Here is a 23,299-nt window from a genome sequence, read left to right on the forward strand (position 1 = left end):
ACAGAGACTTGAGGAGGTTACAGAGTTACAGAGACTTGAGGAGGTTTCAGAGGGACAGAGACTGCAGGAGGTTCCAGAGGGACAGAGAATGCAGGAGGTTTCAGAGGGACAGAGACTGCAGGAGGTTTCAGAGGGACAGAGAATGCAGGAGGTTTCAGAGGGACAGAGACTGCAGGAGGTTTCAGAGGGACAGAGACTGCAGGAGGTTACAGAGGGACAGAGACTGCAGGTGGTTTCAGTCTAGAAAGTAGGCCATGACGGGGCATTAAGTGACTGCAGGAGAAGCAGCGGGTTCATCTCCTCTGAGATCTCCTCTTGTCTGTTGGCTCACTAGGTGTGTCTGTTGGCTCACTAGGTGTGTGTGTGTGTGTGTGTGCATGCGTGTGTGTGTGTGTGTTATATTGTGTGTAGCTGTGGTTTGTGTTACTGTGTGTAGTAGTGATTAGCTGTGTGTGTGTGTGTGTGTGTGTGTGTGTGTGTGTGTGTGTGTCCCAGCCTCAGCTATGCCACTCAGTGATCAGGTTCCTGCTAGGCCTGCCAGAGCTGGGGGGTCTGTGGGGGCCCGGGGGGGGGGGGGGGGGGGGTGGTTACACTCTCTGGAACATGAAGTCTCTCTTCAGGCATAGAACAGCTCTGGGTTTCACAAGCTCCTGCCAACACCTCAGCAATGGGTGGGTGTGTGTGTGTGTGTGTGTGTGTGTGTGTGTGTGTGTGTGTGTGTGTGTGTGTGTGTGTGGTTGGAGCCCTTTTAGCCAAATGCCGGCAGGGCGGCGAGGGGTAGCTGAGGCTGCTGGGTAAATTTGTAACACTTTGTTAAACAGATTTCTAGCAAGATTGGGTACAGTGGGGGAAATAAGTATTCAACACATCAACAATTGTTTAATTCATATTTCCATTGCAGCTATTCACATATTCACAGATTCAAACCAGACATTGGTATTAACTCAATAAAACTACACAGCTAAAGAAATTGTAACACTCCAATCCCTAAAAAAAAGTAATGTGCAATAAAAGGGAAAGAAGTATTGAACACGTTAACTGAAATTGATGTAATACTTGGTGGAGCAGCCTTTGATTCTAATGACAGTATCTGTAACTGCATCACAGTGCTATGCAGCTGCTCTGTCTGACCGGAAGGCCCTGCAACGGGTGTTTGCCCTCCTCCTATCCGAGAGGCGGTACAGGAGACTGAGTTCCCACACCAGCAGGCTCAGGAACAGCTTTTTCCCTGCAGCTGTCACTCTGCTGTACTCAGAATCCCAACATTAGCCTAGCCCCCCACCCCAGCCCCCCATACCTCAAGACCCAAACAGAATTTGTGTTATTTTAGCTGTTTACCAAAACAAGTAAAGTGTACATTCAAGTTACAGTTATATAATATGGGCTTAAAGTGCAGATTCTCAGCTTTAATTTGAGGGTATTCACATCCAAACTGGAGGAGGGTATAGGAATTACAGCTTTTTAATATGTGGCCCCCTCTTTTTCAAGGGTCCAAATGTAATTGGACAATAGACTCAACAGCTGTTTCATGGACATATCATGTCCTTTGTTATTTCTTCATCAGTTAAGCAGGTAAAAGGTCTGAGTGGCAAAAGTGTGGCATTTGCATTTGGAAACTGTTGCTGTGACTGCACAACATACGGTCAAAGGATCTCTCAATGCAAGTGAAACAGGCCATCCTTACGCTGCAAAAACAAACAAAAAGGTCTGGACGTCCATGGAAGACGTGGATGATCGCAGGATCCTTTACGTGTCTAAGAAAAACCCCTTCACAACATCCAGCCATGTGAAGAACAGTCTCCAGGAGGTAGGCATATCATTATCCAAGTCTAACATAAAGAGGGTTCAGCAAGGGTTCAGTCAGGGTTCGACAAGGGTTCAGTCAGGCTTCAACCAGAGGGTTCTCCACCACAACGTGCAAACCATTCACAAGTCTCAATAATAGGAACACCAGATTCGACTTTGCCCCAAAAAACGTTTAAAAAAGCCAGCCCGGTTCTGGAAAAGCATTCTTTCGACAGATGAAACTAAGATCAACCTGTACCAGAATGATGGGAAGAAGAAGTATGGAGAAGGCCTGGAACGGCTCATGATCCGAAGCATACCACATCATGTGTAAAACACAGTGGAGGCAGTGTGATGGCATGGGCATGCATGGCTTCTAATGCCACAGGGCCATTTGTGTTTATTGATGATGTGACAGAAAATAGAAGCAGACGGATGAATTCTGAAGTGTTTAAGGATATACTGTTGGCTCATATTCAGCCAAATTCAGCCTACCGGTAGTTGATTCGACGGCGCTTCACAGTACAGATGGACAATGACCCAAAACATACTGCGAAAGCAACTCAGGAGGTTTTTAAGGCAAAAAGTGGAATATTCTGCAATGGCCGAGTCAATCACCTGATCAAGAATGCATTCCACTTGCTGAAGACAAAACTTAAGGCAGGAAGACCCATGAACAAACAACAGCTGAAGACAGCTGCAGTAAAGGCCTGGCAAAGCATCACAAAGGACGAAACCCAGCATTTGGTGATCTCAATGGGTTCCAGACTTCAGGCAGTCATTCTCGACAAAGTATTACAAAATTACTATTTTATCCATGATTATGTTCATTTGTCCAATTACATTTGAGACCCTGAAATTGGGGACTGTACCCTAACCCTAACCCTGTATAAAAGTGGTTCCAATTCCTAAACGTTTCATTTTTGTTCAACCCCTTGAATTAAAGCGAAAAGTCTGCACTTCAATTGCATCTCGATTGTTTCATTACAAATCCATTGTGGTGGCGTACAGAGCAAAAATTATGGAAAATGTGTCACTGTCCAAATATTTCCAGACCTAAGTCTTATACTCCCTTGTTATATTCAAGTATTTATACTCACTGTATTATGTCACTGTACTATACCTCATACTGTAATGCCATGCACTGTCTACAATACAATCATGTCTTTTTGCACTATGCCACTATATGCAATTATTGCATCAAAATCTTATTTCAAATGTGCAAAAAATACATACCAAAACGCTGAGGAACATAACGCTTTTGCTTTTAACAACGATGTCGTTGGCGATCACAGATAGTTACTCTATCATTACAACACCAGTCTTACACTCCTGTCTAACCACTGACACAGACAAGATGGCGGCCATGTTTAACCACTCACACACACTCCTCGTACACCACTAGTTCAGTAGTTCTAATCCCACCTGGGATTGCCCTTGAGGAAGCTACTTAAGCCAGGGAGACTGTCCCTGGAATCTCTGATTGTAAGTCGCTTTGGATAAAAGCATCTGATAAATGTTTAAAATGTAAAATCAACACACACACACGCACACTACCCGAGACACAGCTGGATCCCTAACATGGTCAGACTGGTGTATGACAGACTGGTCAGACTGGTCAGATAGTGGGTTAGAAGTCAGACCGAACCAAAAGTCCTTCTGAACTACTGTAACTAGTCTGACAGCTGTGTGTGTGTGTGTGTGTGTGTGTGTGTGTGTGTGTGTGTGTGTGGCACCTGTACTATATATAACCAGAGGGTAATGCTGCATACAGGGACCTCAGCTGCTACTGCTATTATTACTATAGCTAACGCTGTAAGAAGCAGTTTACTAATACACACACACGGACACACACAGACACACTACAGCTGCTACACACAGCTACCTATTATCACACATTCATAATCTACTTACACACAGAAAACATCTTTCTTATCACAGCTCTGTCATACACCAGTCTGTTATACACCAGTCTGACCAGTCTGTTATACACCAGTCTGACCAGTCTGTCATACACCAGTCTGTCATAGACCAGTCTGACCAGTCTGTCATAGACCAGTCTGTCATAGACCAGTCTGTCATAGACCAGTCTGACCAGTCTGTCATAGACCAGTCTGTCATAGACCAGTCTGTTATAGACCAGTCTGTCATAGACCAGTCTGTTATACACCAGTCTGTTATAGACCAGTCTGTCATACACCAGTCTGTCATAGACCAGTCTGTTATAGACCAGTCTGTCATAGACCAGTCTCATACACCAGTCTGTTATAGACCAGTCTGTCATACACCAGTCTGTCATAGACCAGTCTGTTATAGACCAGTCTGTCATACACCAGTCTGTCATAGACCAGTCTGTTATAGACCAGTCTGTTATAGACCAGTCTGTCATAGACCAGTCTGTCATACACCAGTCTGTCATAGACCAGTCTGTTATAGACCAGTCTGTCATAGACCAGTCTGTCATACACCAGTCTGTCATAGACCAGTCTGTTATAGACCAGTCTGTCATAGACCAGTCTGTCATACACCAGTCTGTCATAGACCAGTCTGTTATAGACCAGTCTGTCATACACCAGTCTGTCATAGACCAGTCTGTCATACACCAGTCTGTTATACACCAGTCTGTTATAGACCAGTCTGTCATAGACCAGTCTGTTATAGACCAGTCTGTCATACACCAGTCTGTTATAGACCAGTCTGTCATAGACCAGTCTGTTATAGACCAGTCTGTCATAGACCAGTCTGTCATACACCAGTCTGTCATAGACCAGTCTGTTATAGACCAGTCTGTTATAGACCAGTCTGTCATAGACCAGTCTGTTATAGACCAGTCTGTTATACACCAGTCTGTTATAGACCAGTCTGTCATAGACCAGTCTGTTATAGACCAGTCTGTTATAGACCAGTCTGTCATACACCAGTCTGTTATAGACCAGTCTGTCATAGACCAGTCTGTTATAGACCAGTCTGTTATAGACCAGTCTGTCATAGACCAGTCTGTCATACACCAGTCTGTCATAGACCAGTCTGTTATAGACCAGTCTGTTATAGACCAGTCTGTCATAGACCAGTCTGTCACAGACCAGTCTGTTATAGACCAGTCTGTTATAGACCAGTCTGTCATAGACCAGTCTGTCATAGACCAGTCTGTCATACACCAGTCTGTCATACACCAGTCTGTCATAGACCAGTCTGTTATAGACCAGTCTGTTATAGACCAGTCTGTTATAGACCAGTCTGTCATAGACCAGTCTGTTATAGACCAGTCTGTTATAGACCAGTCTGTCATACACCAGTCTGTTATAGACCAGTCTGTCATAGACCAGTCTGTTATAGACCAGTCTGTTATAGACCAGTCTGTCATACACCAGTCTGTTATAGACCAGTCTGTCATAGACCAGTCTGTTATAGACCAGTCTGTCATACACCAGTCTGTCATACACCAGTCTGTCATAGACCAGTCTGTCATACACCAGTCTGTCATAGACCAGTCTGTTCTAGACCAGTCTGTCATAGACCAGTCTGTTATAGACCAGTCTGTCATACACCAGTCTGTCATAGACCAGTCTGTCATAGACCAGTCTGTTATAGACCAGTCTGTCATAGACCAGTCTGTCATACACCAGTCTGTCATAGACCAGTCTGTTATACACCAGTCTGTCATAGACCAGTCTGTTATAGACCAGTCTGTTATACACCAGTCTGTCATAGACCAGTCTGTTATAGACCAGTCTGTCATAGACCAGTCTGTTATAGACCAGTCTGTCATAGACCAGTCTGTTATACACCAGTCTGTCATAGACCAGTCTGTTATAGACCAGTCTGTCATAGACCAGTCTGTCATACACCAGTCTGTCATAGGCCAGTCTGTTATACACCAGTCTGTCATAGACCAGTCTGTCATACACCAGTCTGTTATAGACCAGTCTGTCATAGACCAGTCTGTTATAGACCAGTCTGTCATAGACCAGTCTGTCATACACCAGTCTGTTATAGACCAGTCTGTCATAGACCAGTCTGTCATAGACCAGTCTGTTATACACCAGTCTGTCATAGACCAGTCTGTCATAGACCAGTCTGTTATACACCAGTCTGTTATAGACCAGTCTGTCATAGACCAGTCTGTCATACACCAGTCTGTCATAGACCAGTCTGTTATACACCAGTCTGTCATAGACCAGTCTGTCATACACCAGTCTGTTATAGACCAGTCTGTCATAGACCAGTCTGTTATAGACCAGTCTGTTATAGACCAGTCTGTCATACACCAGTCTGTTATAGACCAGTCTGTCATACACCAGTCTGTTATAGACCAGTCTGTCATACACCAGTCTGTCATAGACCAGTCTGTTATAGACCAGTCTGTCATAGACCAGTCTGTTATAGACCAGTCTGTTATAGACCAGTCTGTCATAGACCAGTCTGTCATACACCAGTCTGTCATAGACCAGTCTGTTATAGACCAGTCTGTTATAGACCAGTCTGTCATAGACCAGTCTGTCACAGACCAGTCTGTTATAGACCAGTCTGTTATAGACCAGTCTGTCATAGACCAGTCTGTCATAGACCAGTCTGTCATACACCAGTCTGTCATACACCAGTCTGTCATAGACCAGTCTGTTATAGACCAGTCTGTTATAGACCAGTCTGTTATAGACCAGTCTGTCATAGACCAGTCTGTTATAGACCAGTCTGTTATAGACCAGTCTGTCATACACCAGTCTGTTATAGACCAGTCTGTCATAGACCAGTCTGTTATAGACCAGTCTGTTATAGACCAGTCTGTCATACACCAGTCTGTTATAGACCAGTCTGTCATAGACCAGTCTGTTATAGACCAGTCTGTCATACACCAGTCTGTCATACACCAGTCTGTCATAGACCAGTCTGTCATACACCAGTCTGTCATAGACCAGTCTGTTCTAGACCAGTCTGTCATAGACCAGTCTGTTATAGACCAGTCTGTCATACACCAGTCTGTCATAGACCAGTCTGTCATAGACCAGTCTGTTATAGACCAGTCTGTCATAGACCAGTCTGTCATACACCAGTCTGTCATAGACCAGTCTGTTATACACCAGTCTGTCATAGACCAGTCTGTTATAGACCAGTCTGTTATACACCAGTCTGTCATAGACCAGTCTGTTATAGACCAGTCTGTCATAGACCAGTCTGTTATAGACCAGTCTGTCATAGACCAGTCTGTTATACACCAGTCTGTCATAGACCAGTCTGTTATAGACCAGTCTGTCATAGACCAGTCTGTCATACACCAGTCTGTCATAGGCCAGTCTGTTATACACCAGTCTGTCATAGACCAGTCTGTCATACACCAGTCTGTTATAGACCAGTCTGTCATAGACCAGTCTGTTATAGACCAGTCTGTCATAGACCAGTCTGTCATACACCAGTCTGTTATAGACCAGTCTGTCATAGACCAGTCTGTCATAGACCAGTCTGTTATACACCAGTCTGTCATAGACCAGTCTGTCATAGACCAGTCTGTTATACACCAGTCTGTTATAGACCAGTCTGTCATAGACCAGTCTGTCATACACCAGTCTGTCATAGACCAGTCTGTTATACACCAGTCTGTCATAGACCAGTCTGTCATACACCAGTCTGTTATAGACCAGTCTGTCATAGACCAGTCTGTTATAGACCAGTCTGTTATAGACCAGTCTGTCATACACCAGTCTGTTATAGACCAGTCTGTCATACACCAGTCTGTTATAGACCAGTCTGTCATACACCAGTCTGTCATAGACCAGTCTGTTATAGACCAGTCTGTCATAGACCAGTCTGTTATAGACCAGTCTGTTATAGACCAGTCTGTCATAGACCAGTCTGTCATAGACCAGTCTGTCATACACCAGTCTGTTATAGACCAGTCTGTCATAGACCAGTCTGTTATAGACCAGTCTGTTATAGACCAGTCTGTCATAGACCAGTCTGTCATAGACCAGTCTGTTATAGACCAGTCTGTCATAGACCAGTCTGTCATACACCAGTCTGTTATAGACCAGTCTGTCATAGACCAGTCTGTCATACACCAGTCTGTCATAGACCAGTCTGTCATACACCAGTCTGTCATAGACCAGTCTGTTATAGACCAGTCTGTTATACACCAGTCTGTTATAGACCAGTCTGTCATAGACCAGTCTGTTATAGACCAGTCTGTCATACACCAGTCTGTCATAGACCAGTCTGTTATAGACTCCCCTGGTCTACCTCCCCCAGCCTCCCCTGGTGTTCTACCTCCCCCAGCCTCCCCTGGTGTTCTATCTCCACCAGCCTCCCCTGGTGTTCTACCTCCCCCAGCCTCCCCTGGTGTTCTACCTCCCCCAGCCTCCCTGAAGTCACTGTCCTGTTTGATGATGATGATAATTATTGAGTTTAGAGTTCCCTGACCTTCACAGATCTCCACAGATCTCCACAGACTCCACCCCCCCCCCCCCCCCGTGTAAGACCACTCCACAGCTGCAGAGCTCCAATCACACATACAGGACACAACAGGAAGACAGATAGGGTTTAAGACGGATGGAGGAAGGGAGGGAGGGAGGGAGGGAAGAGGGGGGGAGGTTAAAGGGTTAAGACGGCACATGGAAATCCTTAGCATGAGGGTATGGGGCTCTGGGTTGCCCCACCTTATCTTCACAGAGTTTTCTGACACCCTGACACTACCGCCTTGAGAGAGAGAGAGAGAGAGAGGGCATTTGATAGATAGATAGATAGATAGATAGGTACTTTATTGATCCCAGAGGAGAAATTAAGGCAAGAGAGAAAGATGGGAGAGAGAGGGAGAGAGAGGGAGGAGAAACTCTATCCTTCTGGGTATTGAGTTAAATGTCAGAGCAGGGCCCTGAGGGAGACACTGACAAACTGACCCGCCCCAATACACACACACACACACACACACACACACACACACACACACACACACACACACACACACACTCAAAACCCAGAGGTCAGACAGCTGAGGAGGAGGAGGAGGAGGAGGGGGGGGGGGGTGTGTGAGGGGGGGAGAAGGGGGGAATAAGACACTGGTACATGGCAGGAAAAGAAACGTAAAATGTGTCATAAAAATGTCAGAGGACAGAGAGGGGGGGAGGGGGGGGGCTCAGTATTGGTTGATATATGGAGTTTAACATGACGCAATGCATTTAGGCTAATGTGTGTGCACGTGAACCTGTGTGTGCAATTGAGTGTGTGTGTGCATGCTTGTGTGGGTGCGCATTTGTGTGTGTGTCTGTGTGTGTGTGTGTGTGTGTGTGTGTGTGTGTGTGTGTTGAATCCAGACTCATAATTGGAGTCAGATGGAAACCTCTTAAATGAAACCAAGTATTGATTCAAATGTTAATAATTAATAAACTCTAGAATCTGAATGAGACGAGTCTGTACAGCCTGAGGAGACTACCTGTTTGTGGTCATGTGACCTGCCTGACCCTGGCTCCTCCCACCAGATACCCCCCCACCCTCCAGATACCTCCCCCACCCCTCCACTATGAGGGCAGATGAGGGCGGTGGTACATCAGACGACCATTTGTGGAGATTTATGTTTTGACATGATGCCAGCCTGCCTGTCTGAATTCCCGGGGGAGTGTTTGAATGTTTACTGGCATACAATGGGGGAAATAAGTATTGAACACATCAATATTTTGTCTAGTACATGTATTTCCAAATTTTCCAATTTGCACCAGACTTTGGTATTAACTCAAACAGACAAAAAATCTAAACATTAAAGTCCATATGTAAATAAAGCAGTACACCATAGCAAGGAAAGGCAAGGAACCAGCTGAAAACCATAACTAATTAGGAGGCAACTCTACTTCCAATCTGTGCTAATTAATGTCAGCTGGGTTAGAATATATTGATGGGCTATAAAAGTTTTTTGTTTTGTTACCAAGGTGCCACCCAACAAACATCTAATGATGGGTAAAAGCAAAGAGCTGTCTCAAGACCTACGCAACCAGATTGTTGCAAAACATGAAAATGGAATTGGCTACAGACGTATTTCACAACTTTTGAATCTTCCAGTAAGCACCATGGCATTATCTGTAAGTGGAAGGCAACATCACTCCACCATCAACCGGCCACGCACAGGAGCTCCTCGCAAGATTTCTGATCAGGGAGTCAGAAGGATACTTAGAAGAGTAGCCAAAGAGCCAAGGACCATTAGGAAAGAGCTCCAGAAAAACTTGGAGGCAGCACAGGTACAACTGTGACAGAAAGGACAGTAGGCAATGCACTCCACCGCCATGGCCTCTGTGCACACTCAGCCCGCAAGGGTTAGGGTTAGGGTTAGTGAAAAAAAGACATGTTGAAGCTTGTTTAAGGTTTGCCAAACAACATTTGGACAAGCCAGTGAACTACTGGGAGCATGTACTCTGGTCAGATGAGACCAAAATGTAACTTTTTGGCTGTCACACAACACACCATGTTTGCAGGAGAAATGGCACTGCACATCACCCGAATAACACTATACCAATAGTGAAGTTTGGAGGTGGAAGTATAATGGTGTGGGGCTATTTCTCCTCTCGTGTTACTGGCAGACTTCGTTATCATTGAAGGCACAATGAATGGAGCCATGTACAGAGAGATTCTTGAGATGAACCTGCTGGCATCCACCAGGAAGCTGAGGATAACCTCTACACAGCAGTCGGGCTGCCCGATCACGTCTCTTCACAACACTGGCTCCCCGCTGGTGGAATGAGCTCCCCACGGCCGTCAGAACGGCTGAGTCACTACCCATCTTCCGTCGTAGACTGAAGACCCATCTCTTCAGGTTACATCTTAACTGCTCCTCCTGAGACATCTTCTGACCCTCACCACTACGTCTCCTAAAGACACCCGCTTTCCCCTCTACTGTGTCCCTAATAACTTCTATTGCCCCCCTTGTACTGTTTCTAAGTTTCTCCAGAAAAAAAAAAAAGAAAAAAAAAAGTTTAGTAGAAGGCGATCGGGAGAAGGTTTTTTCTTCTATCAGTGGCCCCGGGCCCGAGCTAGATTACTCCTCCTGCAACGAATGGTGGATTGCTGATTCACATGCTTAGTATTCAAATGTATTGATTGTAAGTCGCTTTGGAATAAGGCGTCTGCTAAATGCCAAAAATGTAAAAATGTAAATAATGATGTTGATGTTCCAAACTGTTGATTTTGTTTATTCATAATGATCCAAACTGTTGATTTTGGCAAGCATAAGGTTGTGGCTGTTTCTGATATTTTCTTCCGATTTGACAGACAATAGCAAACATCAAAGAGAGACAGGGGGCCTGTAGAGAAGGGAGGGGGGTGGGAGTCCATCAGCTGTCACACTTATGCTGCATCACATCTCCTGCCTTTCCCTCCTCATAAATAAAGATAAATAAAATGTGCCCCGTCCTGCCCTGTTGCCCCAGCACCTGATGATGATGATGATGATGATGATGATGGTGGTGGTGGTGGTGATGATGATGATGGTGGTGGTGATGATGATGATTGAGGTAGTGGTGATGATAGTGGTGGTGGTGGTGATGATGATGATGGTGGTGGTGGTGACGATGACAGTGGTGATGATGATGGTGATGATGATGATGATGATGTGGTGTCCCTCCACTGGGGTCATCCCAGCCTGTTCCTGTCAGCCTGCTAATACTTGTGCTATATTAACCTTCCACCACCTCTTCCCTGGCTCCGCCCCCTTCCTCAGCAGAAACCAGTTGAGCCGTCACTCAGTGTTCCTTTCCTCCCCCCTCCTCCCCTCTGTTTCACTCTCTCACCTTCTCCGTATTCCACTGACTGTGCATGTTCCAAAAACAGACCTCATTTTCATCCCTGGTCACCCCCCCCCCCCCCATCCCCACCCTAGCCTAGCCCCCCCCCCCCCCAACCCCAACCCCTGTCCAAACGTCCCCTCAACCCCACCCTCACCCTCCAGATCTCCCATGCTGGAATTTGGGGGCGTGCCCCCACAGGGTGTCCACCAATCGTGCCTCCGGCGGTGGTATAAAACCCTGAGCCAGCATGGGCTAATTCGCTCTTACTGACAGTCGCTCCTGCACAAGGAGGGGGTCCATCAAACAGAAGCAGGCGTCAGGCCCAGAACACAGCCAGCCTAGAGGAACACACACACACCGCCTTCACACCCCCGGGTCCACCCTACTCTAAGGATGGAGAACTCACACATGAAGGCGCCCGCCGAGGTCCTGGCCCACTTTGGTGTCAATGAGGAGACGGGCCTCACGCCAGATCAATTCAAGAAGAACCTGGCCAAGTTCGGGCACAATGGTGAGAACCTTGCATGGAGGGAGGGAGGGAGGGGAAGGAGGGAGGGAGGAGTGGGGTGGGGTGTTGGATGGATGTGCAGTAATAGATAGATAGATAGATAGATAGATAGATAGATAGATAGATAGATAGGAAGGTTTGGGTTGAAGCTAGGGTTAGGGTTCTGGATGTAAAGGAGCTGAACAGCTGTTAGAAATGCAGAGACATTGGGAAACTGAGACTGTGAGGGCTTTGAAGAGCTATTTAAAGACGGAAGGAACAGGAGTGGAGAGAGGGAGGGAGGGAGGGAGAGAGGGACAGGTGACAGCTCAAGATGCTTCCTGGTGATATATATATATATATATATATATATGGAGGATAATTATAGGGTGAGAGAGAGAGAAGGTTGGGAGGTCCTTAGATGGTTAATGGCTGAATGATCTCAAATATGATTTGCTAATCAATGAGGGTCTAAACAGTGTGGTGTATTCCTATTGGCTGCTGAGGCCACAGCGGGTGGTGGTGTCATACTGGATCAGACACCGGTACCGGTCCTGGTCCACAGGGTTCTGAAAGGGTTCTTCATTTGTCCCTCTAGGGGAACCCTCTGAAGAAACCTTTTGGGTTCCATTTAGACGCTTCTGAGTTTACAACAGAGGTGGACATCTAACCCAGAGGGTTCCCCTGCAGGGTTAACCCTTTCAGAAGCCTGTGTTCTCAGAGTGCAGTATGACTGGACCTGGTTCCAACTCAGTCAGTGACCTGGTTCCAACTCAGTCAGCAGATGGATGCTTCGGGACAGATGAGACATTCTAGAAGACTGGTCATTGGTTGAATGACACTAGCCAATCAGAGAGTCTGACTGTTGACAACGTGGTGTTGCTTGTTGCTTGTTTCACATCACGACCCCCCAGATCCCAGGTCATAGGTCACCAGGTACAGGTCAGGGGTTTCCCAGGTGTCAGGGTCAGGGCTTAGGGTTGGGGCTAGTGCTAGGGTAAGGGGTTAGCACATTCTAACGTCCATTTCAGCTGCCAGGTCATAGGTGAGATTCTATTGATATGTGATCAGGTTGATATAATGTCCAGCAGAGCAGTGTGGGATAGGGGTCAGGGGTTAGGGGTTCTTACTGACCAGTAGTGTCTAAGACTGTAAAACACTGTTGGAATAATCATTGATCACTCCTGTATATCACTAATCACCTGTCGTCGTCGTCCCCTCTCTCCCCCCTCTCCCCTCCCCCCTGCCTGTCGACCCCCACAGAGCTGCCTGCTGAGGAGGGTAAGTGTTCAACTCCTCATGATATCATCACACACACACACACACACACACACACACACACACACATACATACACTATACTCTGACTGGTATATAACTAGCCTCTCCCCCCAGGTAAGAGTGTGTGGGAGCTGATCGCGGAGCAGTTTGAGGACCTGTTGGTCAGGATTCTTCTTCTGGCCGCCTGCATCTCCTTTGTAAGTAAACAAACACTGATGATGTCACACTATTACTCTATCCTGGGTTATTCACGTCACAATAATTATACAGTAGTAGTAGTAGTAGTAGTAGTATAGTAATAGTAGTAGTAGTAGTGGTAGTAGTAGTAGTAGTAGTAGTAGTAGTAGTAGTAGTAGTAGTAGTAGTAGTAGTAGTAGTAGTAGTAGTAGTAGTAGTAGTAGTAGTAGTAGTGTAGAAATAGTAGTATAGTAGTAGTATAGTAATAGTAGTAGTAGTAGTAGTAGTAGTAGCATAGTAGTTAGCTGTATAGTAATAGTAGTAGTAGTAGTAGTAGTAGTAGTAGTAGTAGTAATAGGTAATCTGAAATATACATCCTCTGATATGGTACATATTAATTAGGGTTAGGGACTTTTTTGTGTGCTATTCCCTACCCAATCATGAGTTGGATGGGTTGGATAAAGACTTCCAATTGGCTGTCCACTTCCTGTAAACCTGAACACACCTCCATACAGACCACCTGTCCAATTATTGAATACGGATTTAAGACTTTTTTAGAATGGATTTTCAGAAACCAATTGATTTGACTCCTGAGTGGAAAAACCTCGACAAACCTCAACTCAAAAAGAGAGAGAGAGAGAGAGGGGAGAGAGGGAGGGAGGGAGGGGGGTGTGTTAGTGCCCCAGCTCTAGCTCTCGACCGCTTAGGGCAGCTGTCACTATAGCCCTAGAAGGAGAATACTGAGAGAGAGGGGGGGACACAGGGGTGAGGGGGGGTTGGACGGGTGTGGGGGGGAGACAGGGGTGAGGGGAGAGGGGGTGGGAGGGGTAAAGGTTTATTTTAAGAAAGCCTCAAGCCGAAGAGAGAAACTGTATCCTTCAGCAAAGGTCAGATGAAGTGAAGGAAATAGTTGTGTGACGGAGGTAGAAAAGGTTGGAGAGAAGAGGACAGCAGAGGAACAGGGGAGGAACAGGGGAGGAGAGGAGAGGAACAGGGGTCTGGGCACATGCAAATCTACTGAACAGAGATGATGTAATGTTGTGAAATACATAAAGCGCACCAGCACAGCTCATATCTGACAACAGCTGCACAACCAAACACCTAGCCTGCCATGATAGCACCTAGATACTAGCCATGATAGCACCTAGCTAGCCATGATAGCACCTAGCTACTAGCCATGATAGCACCTAGCTAGCCATGATAGCACCCAGCTTTTAGCCATGATAGTACCTAGCTAGCTATGATAGTGCTTATCTAGCTACATCCTAGCCAGGCCCATACCTGTACTTGTGTTAGCGTTAGCATTGGCTGAATCTCACAGACTTGTAGCCAGATTCTAAATGCATCCAGAATGCGGCAGAATGATTTATGAGTCATAGTATCTAACCCTAACCCTGTCTTCTCCTTCAGGCTGTGTGTGTGTGTGTGTGTGTGTGTGTGTGTGTGTGTGTGTTAATTCTAACCCCTCCTATGTGTGTGTTCAGGTGCTGGCTTGGTTTGAGGAAGGCGAAGAGACAGTCACAGCCTTCGTGGAACCCTTTGTCATCCTCCTCATCCTCATCGCTAACGCAGTGGTGGGAGTATGGCAGGTCAGAGGCACACACACGCACACACGCACACACACACACACACACACACACACACACACACACACACACACACACACACAGACACACACACACACACACACACACAGAGACACAAAGTAGTGGTATTGTTAGTATGTTGTTCTGACTGTTATGCTGTGTGTGTGTGTGTGTGTGTGTGTGTACAGGAGCGTAATGCTGAGGATGCCATTGAGGCCCTGAAGGAGTATGAGCCTGAGATGGGCAAGGTTTACCGCTCAGACAGGAAGAGCGTCCAGATGATCAAAGCCCGCCTGATCGTCCCCGGTGATGTGGTCGAGGTGTCTGGTGAGTGGCCGCTCTCATTCCTCTCTTCCTTTCTCTTTTTCTCTCTATCATCTATCCTTCTATCCTACCCTGGCTGTTCTTCCAGTTCCCAAGACACTGGAAGATACTGTCAGTGTTGCCAGGTTCCTTTGACAGTTTCCAGCCCAACCAAGGCTTTAATCTGGCAACAAACACTGGAAAGGAGCTGGAAACAGCCAATCTGGCAACTGACTGGTCTAGTATGGTGGGGATTCTCTAGAGCAGGACAGAGGGGGAGGGAGGGAGAGGGGAGGAAGGCGGGGAGGCCACCCGCCCATATTAGGCAATGAGAGGGAGGGAGGGAGGGAATGACTGTGAAAACATGCTGAGAGAGGGGAAACAAAATCTTGGATATAAATACCCCCACTAACACCTGCTCTTCACCCCCCTGCCCCTAGCTCTTCATCCCTCCCTACCCCCCCCTCCCTATCCCCACCCCCCTGCCCCTAGCTCTTCATCCCTCCCCCACCCCCCCCCCCCTCCCTATCCCCCACCCCCCTGCCCCTAGCTCTTCATCCCTCCCTACCCCCCACCCTCCCTATCCCCCACCCCCCTGCCCCTAGCTCTTCATCCCTCCCTACCCCCCACCCTCTCCACCCTACCTCGTTCTGATTGGCCCATGTATCCTGTGTCAGTTGAGGTCCCCCCCCTCCGCCCCCCCCCCCGTGATGGAATCCCTTCATTAGGAACAGGAAGTGACCCACTCCACCAATCACAGCGTCTGACTTTGCCTATGCATTGTGAAGGGATTATTAAATAATAATTAATTAATTTAAGCTTCAATTATTACATTTTAAATAACCAAAACAATAAGTGTCAAGACACACACACATACACACACACTGTTGAGGGAAGTTCATTCATGAACTCACGGACAACATCTGAATATGAGAGAAACAACAGATGAGGAACGAGGAACGAGGGATGACCGTGTCTCTACAGCTGTGGGAATGGTAATCAGTATCTCTCTCTCTCTCCCTCTTTCTGTCTCTTTCCTTCCCTCTGTCTCTCTCTCCAGTTGGTGACAAAGTCCCCGCTGACATTAGGCTCACAGCCATCCGCTCCACCACCCTCCGCGTCGACCAGTCCATCCTCACTGGTGAGCCCTGCTAATGCTGACACCTGCTAATGCTACACACACCTGCTAATGCTACACACACCTGCTAATCCTACACACAGTTGCTATTGCTAGAAGCTAGACCTACACTGCATACACCAACCTACTGTACCTGGTCAGGGTCAAGGTGTGAGTGTGTGTGTGTGTGTGTGTGTGTGTGTGTGTGTCTGTGTGTGTTCTGAGGTGTAATTTGTGTGTGTGTGTGTGTGTGTGTGTGTTCTGAGGTTTAACGTGTATGTGTCTGTGTTCTGAGGTGTAACATGTGTGTGTGTGTGTGTGTGTGTGTGTGTGTTCTTAGCTGTAACATGTGTGTGTGTGTTCTGAGGTGTAACATGTGTGTGTTCCTCAGGTGAGTCCGTCAGTGTGATCAAACACACCGATGCCGTCCCCGACCCCAGAGCCGTCAACCAGGACAAGAAGAACATGCTCTTCTCTGTAAGTCTCACCCCTCCACTCCTCCATCTCTCCCTCCACCCCTCCCTCTCTCCCTCCCTCTCTCCCTCCTCTCCTCTATAAACAGCCTGTTCTGTATGGACAGGTATGATATTCTGTTGTTCGTGTTACTGTTTTCTCACTCTCCTCCTCCTCCTCTTCCTCTTCCTCTTCCTCTTCCTCTTCCTCTTCCTCCTCCTCCTCTTCCTCATCCTCCTCTTCCTCAGGGCACCAACATCTCATCTGGCAAGGCTATTGGTATCGCCGTGGCGACCGGCGTCTCCACAGAGATCGGTAAAATCCGTGACCAGATGGCAGCCACCGAGCAGGAGAAGACACCCCTGCAGGCCAAACTGGACGAGTTCGGCGAGCAGCTGTCCAAGGTACAGACAGACAGACAGGCAGACAGGCAGACAGACAGACAGGCAGGCAGACAGACAGACAGGCAGACAGACAGACAGGCAGACAGACAGGCAGACAGACAGACAGACAAACAGACAGACAATTATAGAGACATTGATAGAGAGAGAAATAGAGAGATGGCTTGGTCTCTAACAGGTCTTCTGCTGTGTGTGTGTGTGTGTGTGTGTGTGTGTGTTCCAGGTCATCACTCTTATCTGTATCGCCGTGTGGGCCATCAACATCGGCCACTTCAACGACCCCGTCCATGGAGGTTCCTGGATCCGCGGCGCCGTGTACTACTTCAAGATCGCTGTGGCCCTGGCTGTAGCTGCCATCCCCGAAGGTGTGTGTGTGTGTGTGTGTGTGTGTGTGTGTGTGAGAGCGAGAGAAAGCATGTGTGTGTGTAAGTATAAGTGAGAGAGAGAGTGTGTGAGTGTGTGTGTGTGTGAGTGTGTGTGTGCGTTGATGACGACCATTTCCTTCCTCCACGTTGGTCCCTCATGGTCGCCCTCCCTGCCCTCCCAGGTCTGCCTGCCGTCATCACCACCTGCCTGGCCCTGGGAACCCGCCGCATGGCCAAGAAGAACGCCATCGTCAGGAGCCTGCCCTCCGTGGAGACTCTGGGCTGCACCTCCGTCATCTGCTCTGACAAGACCGGAACCCTCACCACCAACCAGATGTGTGTCACCAAGGTGGGTCCTCACACACACACACACACACACACACACACACACACACACATTCACTCTCACACACACACATTCACTCTCATACACACACTCACTCATACACACACACACACACACACACACACACACACACACACAGCTGTAACAATGTGTGTGTGTGTTCTCCAGATGTTCATCATCAAGTCAGCAGAGGCTTCCCATGTCGAGCTGGACGCCTTCGACATCTCCGGCTCCAAGTACACCCCCGAGGGAGAAGTGTAAGTCTCCACGACAACCACCACCTCACAACGCAGCATCCTCACCATAGCGACCCAACCTCCTCTGACATCTGTCATTGTTCTCCCTCCTCCCTCCCTCTCTATCCCTCACTCCCTCTCTCTCTTTTTCTCTCTCCCCCTCTCTCCCTCCCTCCCTCTCTCTATCTCTTCCTCTCCATCTCTCTCTCTCCCTCTCCATCTCTCTCTCCCTCCCCGTCTCTCTCTCCCTCTCTCTCTCTCTCCCTCTCTCCCTCTCTCTCTCTTTCTTTCCCTCTCTCTCTCCCTCTCTCTCTCTCCCTCTCTCTCCCTCCCTCTCTCTCTCTTTCTCTCTCTCTTTCAGCTCCCAGAGTGGTAAGAAGACTAACTGCAGTGCTTACGATGGTCTGGTGGAGCTGTCCACCATCTGCGCCCTCTGCAACGACTCCTCCCTGGACTACAATGTGGTAACTGACCTGCTTTTACCTGCTCTTTTACCTGCTCATTTACCTGCTCATTTTATTAATTCAACTACATTTATATGTTCATATTGTTCAATGTTAAACACCGTCCCTCCCTCCCTCCCTCCCTCCCTCCCTCCCCCCAGACTAAGAAGATCTATGAGAAGGTTGGCGAGGCGACAGAGACTGCCCTCTGCTGTCTGGTGGAGAAGATGAATGTCTTCAACAGCAACGTCAACAACTTGCCCCCCATCGAGAGAGCCAACGCCTGCTGCACCGTGAGCACAGCCTTTAGCTCAGAGGGCTAACCCTGTCCTAGCCTTTAGCTCAGAGGGCTAACCCTGTCCTAGCCTTTAGCTCAGAGGGCTAACCCTGTCCTAGCCTTTAGCTCAGAGGGCTAACCCTGTCCTAGCCTTCAGCTCAGAGGGCTAACCCTGTCCTAGCCGTTAGCTGACCCTGTGTGTGTAGTCTAGCCTAGCCGTTAGCTGACCTTGTGTGTGTAGCCTAGCCTAGCCTAGCCATTAGCTGACCCTGTGTGCGTAGTCTATCCTAGCCTAGCCATTAGCTGACCCTATGTATGTAGCCTAGCCTAGCCGTTAGCTGACCCTGTGTAGCCTAGCCGTTAGCTGACCCTATGTGTGCCTCCAGGTGGTGAAGCAGCTGATGAAGAAGAACTTCACCCTGGAGTTCTCCAGAGACAGGAAGTCCATGTCCGTGTTCTGCACCCCAGGCAAGGGAGAAGGAGGACCCAAGATGTTCGTCAAGGTACGCAGCCCCCCCCCCCCCCCCCCCCCCCACCTCTTTCCCTCTCTCCCTTCTTCTTTCCACTTCCTCCTCTCATACCTCCCTCACCCTCTGTCTCCCCGTTCAATAGGGCGCACCTGAGGGAGTGATTGACAGGTGTGCGTACGTCCGTGTGGGAACCACCCGCGTGCCCCTGACCGAGGCAGTGAAGGACAAGATCTTGGCTGTGATTAAGGAGTGGGGCACCGGGAGAGATACCCTGCGTTGCCTGGCCCTGGCCACCAGAGACACCCCTCTGAAGGTTGAGGAGATGGTGCTGGAGGACGCCACCAAGTTCATCGATTATGAGGTGAGGATGGAGGGCAGGAGGGCAGGAGGGAGGGAGGGAGGGAGGGAGGGGTGGAGGGATGGAGGGATGGATAAATGATGTGTGTTAGATCCAGGGGCTAAGCCTCTCCTCCCCCCCCAGACTGACCTGACATTCGTGGGCTGCGTGGGCATGCTGGACCCCCCCCGTAAGGAGGTGGTGGGCTCCATCGCTCTCTGCAGAGAGGCCGGCATCCGCGTCATCATGATCACCGGTCAGTACCGCACACACACACACACACACACACACACACACACACACACACACCTGTAAACACACCTGTACACACACACACACACACACCTGTAAACACACCTGTTGTTTATCATCTGTGTTCGTTTTTGTGTCTAGTGGAAAAACCTTCAGAAGTGAATGACTGAATAACCTCCCCCCCTCCCTCCTCCGTCCCCCAGGTGACAACAAGGGCACAGCGGTGGCTATCTGCCGTCGTATTGGCATCTTCAACGAGGACGAGGACGTGACTGGCCGCGCCTACACCGGCCGCGAGTTTGACGACCTGCCTGCCTCCGAGCAGCCAGAGGCCGTCAAGCGTGCCTGCTGCTACGCCCGCGTAGAGCCCGCCCACAAGTCCAAGATCGTAGAGTTCCTCCAGGCACAGGATGAGATCACTGCCATGGTGAGACACACATACACACATATTGACCACAGTACTTTAATAGATCACAAATATTTCATTTGTTGTTGAACTGGTTTGTAATGATCTGCCCCCCCCCCCCCCCCGCCCTCCAGACTGGTGATGGTGTGAATGATGCCCCCGCCCTGAAGAAGGCGGAGATTGGTATCGCTATGGGCTCTGGCACTGCTGTTGCCAAGTCAGCCTCTGAGATGGTCCTCGCCGACGACAACTTCTCATCCATTGTGTCCGCCGTGGAGGAGGGCAGGGCCATCTACAACAACATGAAGCAGTTCATCCGCTACCTCATCTCCTCCAACGTGGGAGAGGTCGTCTGGTGAGTGTGTGTGTGTGTGTGTTCCAACCCAGTCTCCAGATGATTAGGTTAGGTGGTTTCTACCCAATCCTGAATCCCTGAGGTGTTTTCTTGTGCCGATTCTGTAACAGCGACCAGAGGAATGTCACGCCTCTTCCTGTCTGTAACACGCCTCTTCCTGTCTGTGTCTCCCGTCCTGCAGTATCTTCCTGACCGCCGCCCTCGGCCTTCCCGAGGCCCTGATCCCAGTGCAGCTGCTGTGGGTGAACCTGGTCACTGATGGCCTCCCCGCCACAGCTCTGGGCTTCAACCCCCCCGACCTGGACATCATGGGCAAGAGACCCCGTTCCCCCAAGGAGCCCCTCATCTCTGGCTGGTTGTTCTTCAGATATATGGCCATCGGAAGTGAGTCATTACATATCTGACATTTTTACCATCTAGCAGACACTTTTTTCCCAAAACGACTTACAATTACAGATTCCAGGGACAGTCTCCTTGGAGTAACTTAGGGCTGTCTTACTCAAGGGCACACTAGTGGTGGTGTTCCCAGGCGGGATTTGAACTCATAACCTTCTGTGTGTGTGCGTGTGTGTGTGTGTGTGTGTGTTCAGGTTATGTCGGTGCCGCCACTGTTGGAGCTGCTGCCTGGTGGTTCATGTACGATACCGATGGTCCCGGTGTGACCTACTACCAGCTGGTGAGACACACACCATCTCACTCACACACACACACACACACACACACGCTCACACAGCTCCCCCTCCCTCCCTCTCATCCCTCTCTCCTCTCCTCCAGTCCCACTTCATGCAGTGCTGCGATGAGAACGAGGACTTCGTGGGTCTGGAATGTAGTGTGTTTGAGGCCTCCACCCCCATGACCATGGCCCTGTCCGTGCTGGTCACCATCGAGATGGCCAACGCCCTCAACAGGTACACACACACACACACACACACACACACACACACACACACATGACCATGGCCCTGTCCGTGCTGGTCACCATCGAGATGGCCAACGCCCTCAACAGGTGCACACACACCCACACACACACACACACACACACACATGACCATGGCCCTGTCCGTGCTGGTCACCATCGAGATGGCCAACGCCCTCAACAGGTACACACACACACACACACACACACACACGCACACACACACACACGCACACACCATGACCATGGCCCTGTCCGTGCTGGTCACCATCGAGATGGCCAACGCCCTCAACAGGTACACACACACACACACACACACACACACCATGACCATGGCCCTGTCCGTGCTGGTCACCATCGAGATGGCCAACGCCCTCAACAGGTACACACACACACACACACACACACACACACACCAACCAAGATAATGACTGTTCAAGTGAAAGCGAAAGACTCATGTTAAACCTGGTTTCCTCTCCCTCCTCTCCCTCCTCTCCCTCCTCTCCCCCATGCCTCCCCTTTCCCCCCCTGCCTCCACCCTCTCCCCCCTCCAGCTTGTCTGAGAACCAGTCTCTGATCCGCATGCCCCCATGGAGCAACTTCTGGCTGCTGTCAGCCATGGCTCTGTCCTTCTCTCTCCACTTCATGATCATCTACGTCGACCCCCTGCCCGTGAGTCCACACATACACACACACACACACACACACACACACACACATTGTCTATTAGATAGTTCTATGGCTCAGTGCCCATGTGCTGTGACCATTTCCTTGGCAGTAACAGTAACACCCCTTCCCTCCCCCCCCCCAGATGGTGTTCCATCTGACCCATCTGTCCGTGGAGCAGTGGCTCATTGTTGTGAAGCTCTCCTTCCCCGTCATCCTGATTGACGAGGTGCTGAAGTTCGTGGCTCGCAACTATGTGGAGAGTAAGTCTAGTCACATGGTACACTCTACACTCTTATCACATGGTATTCATTCTGATCACATGGTATTCATTCTGATCACATGGTCTTGTTCTCCTGCAGCTGGACCCTAGATATGTAGAAGAAGAGAAAATAAAGCTGTGGAGAGAAAAAGAGGAGGAATAGGAGGAGGAAGAAAAAGAGGAAGATCACAACCCAGGGGAGAAGCTTGTGTGAGCCACCATTAGAAAACAGAGGACAAAACAGGAAAACCAATGGAAAAAACAATCAAATGTATCCCGAAAAGTCATAGAAACAGCCTCTGTATGAAAGAGATTAAATTGAAGTGGGGGGATCTTCCCCGCAAAAAAAAAGAAGATATATTTAAGATTTTATTCTGAGGAATAAAGTATGTATTAAAGTGAGTTTTTGTTTAACTTGGATTCTCTCAGTTGTTGTGTGTTTTTTATGTTCTAATGAAGGCATCGGCGGAGTGATGTGACGTTTTATAGACTGTTTATAGACTGGTCTCTAGTTCACTTTTATGACTCAAGACCACAAATAAATAGGACAGAATCATTTCACTCTTGGTTCACGCTTTGTTCAAAAACCTTTATTGGGACAATTACATTTGATCACAAAGA

General features: G+C 48.6%; 1 protein-coding gene across 1 annotated transcript; it reads left to right on the forward strand.

The window, feature by feature from the left end:
• Positions 1 to 11,936: 11,936 nt before the first annotated feature.
• On the forward strand, positions 11,937 to 22,841 carry atp2a1l (ATPase sarcoplasmic/endoplasmic reticulum Ca2+ transporting 1, like; the record flags this gene model as incomplete). Its single annotated transcript, XM_080542428.1, has 24 exons — positions 11,937 to 12,054; positions 13,294 to 13,311; positions 13,425 to 13,507; positions 14,972 to 15,076; positions 15,262 to 15,400; positions 16,437 to 16,517; positions 16,885 to 16,970; positions 17,195 to 17,350; positions 17,571 to 17,712; positions 17,895 to 18,061; positions 18,227 to 18,315; positions 18,656 to 18,758; positions 18,899 to 19,030; positions 19,401 to 19,517; positions 19,627 to 19,845; positions 19,966 to 20,077; positions 20,277 to 20,500; positions 20,614 to 20,834; positions 21,016 to 21,218; positions 21,425 to 21,510; positions 21,609 to 21,742; positions 22,305 to 22,422; positions 22,562 to 22,696; positions 22,779 to 22,841. The coding sequence occupies 24 exons, from the start codon at positions 11,937 to 11,939 to the stop codon at positions 22,839 to 22,841; spliced, it is 3,051 nt and encodes a 1,016-aa protein (XP_080398554.1).
• Positions 22,842 to 23,299: the final 458 nt, after the last annotated feature.

This window comes from Nansenia antarctica (genome assembly GCF_963989245.1).
Source record: "Nansenia antarctica genome assembly, chromosome: 11".
NCBI classification, from domain to species: domain Eukaryota; kingdom Metazoa; phylum Chordata; class Actinopteri; order Argentiniformes; family Microstomatidae; genus Nansenia; species Nansenia antarctica.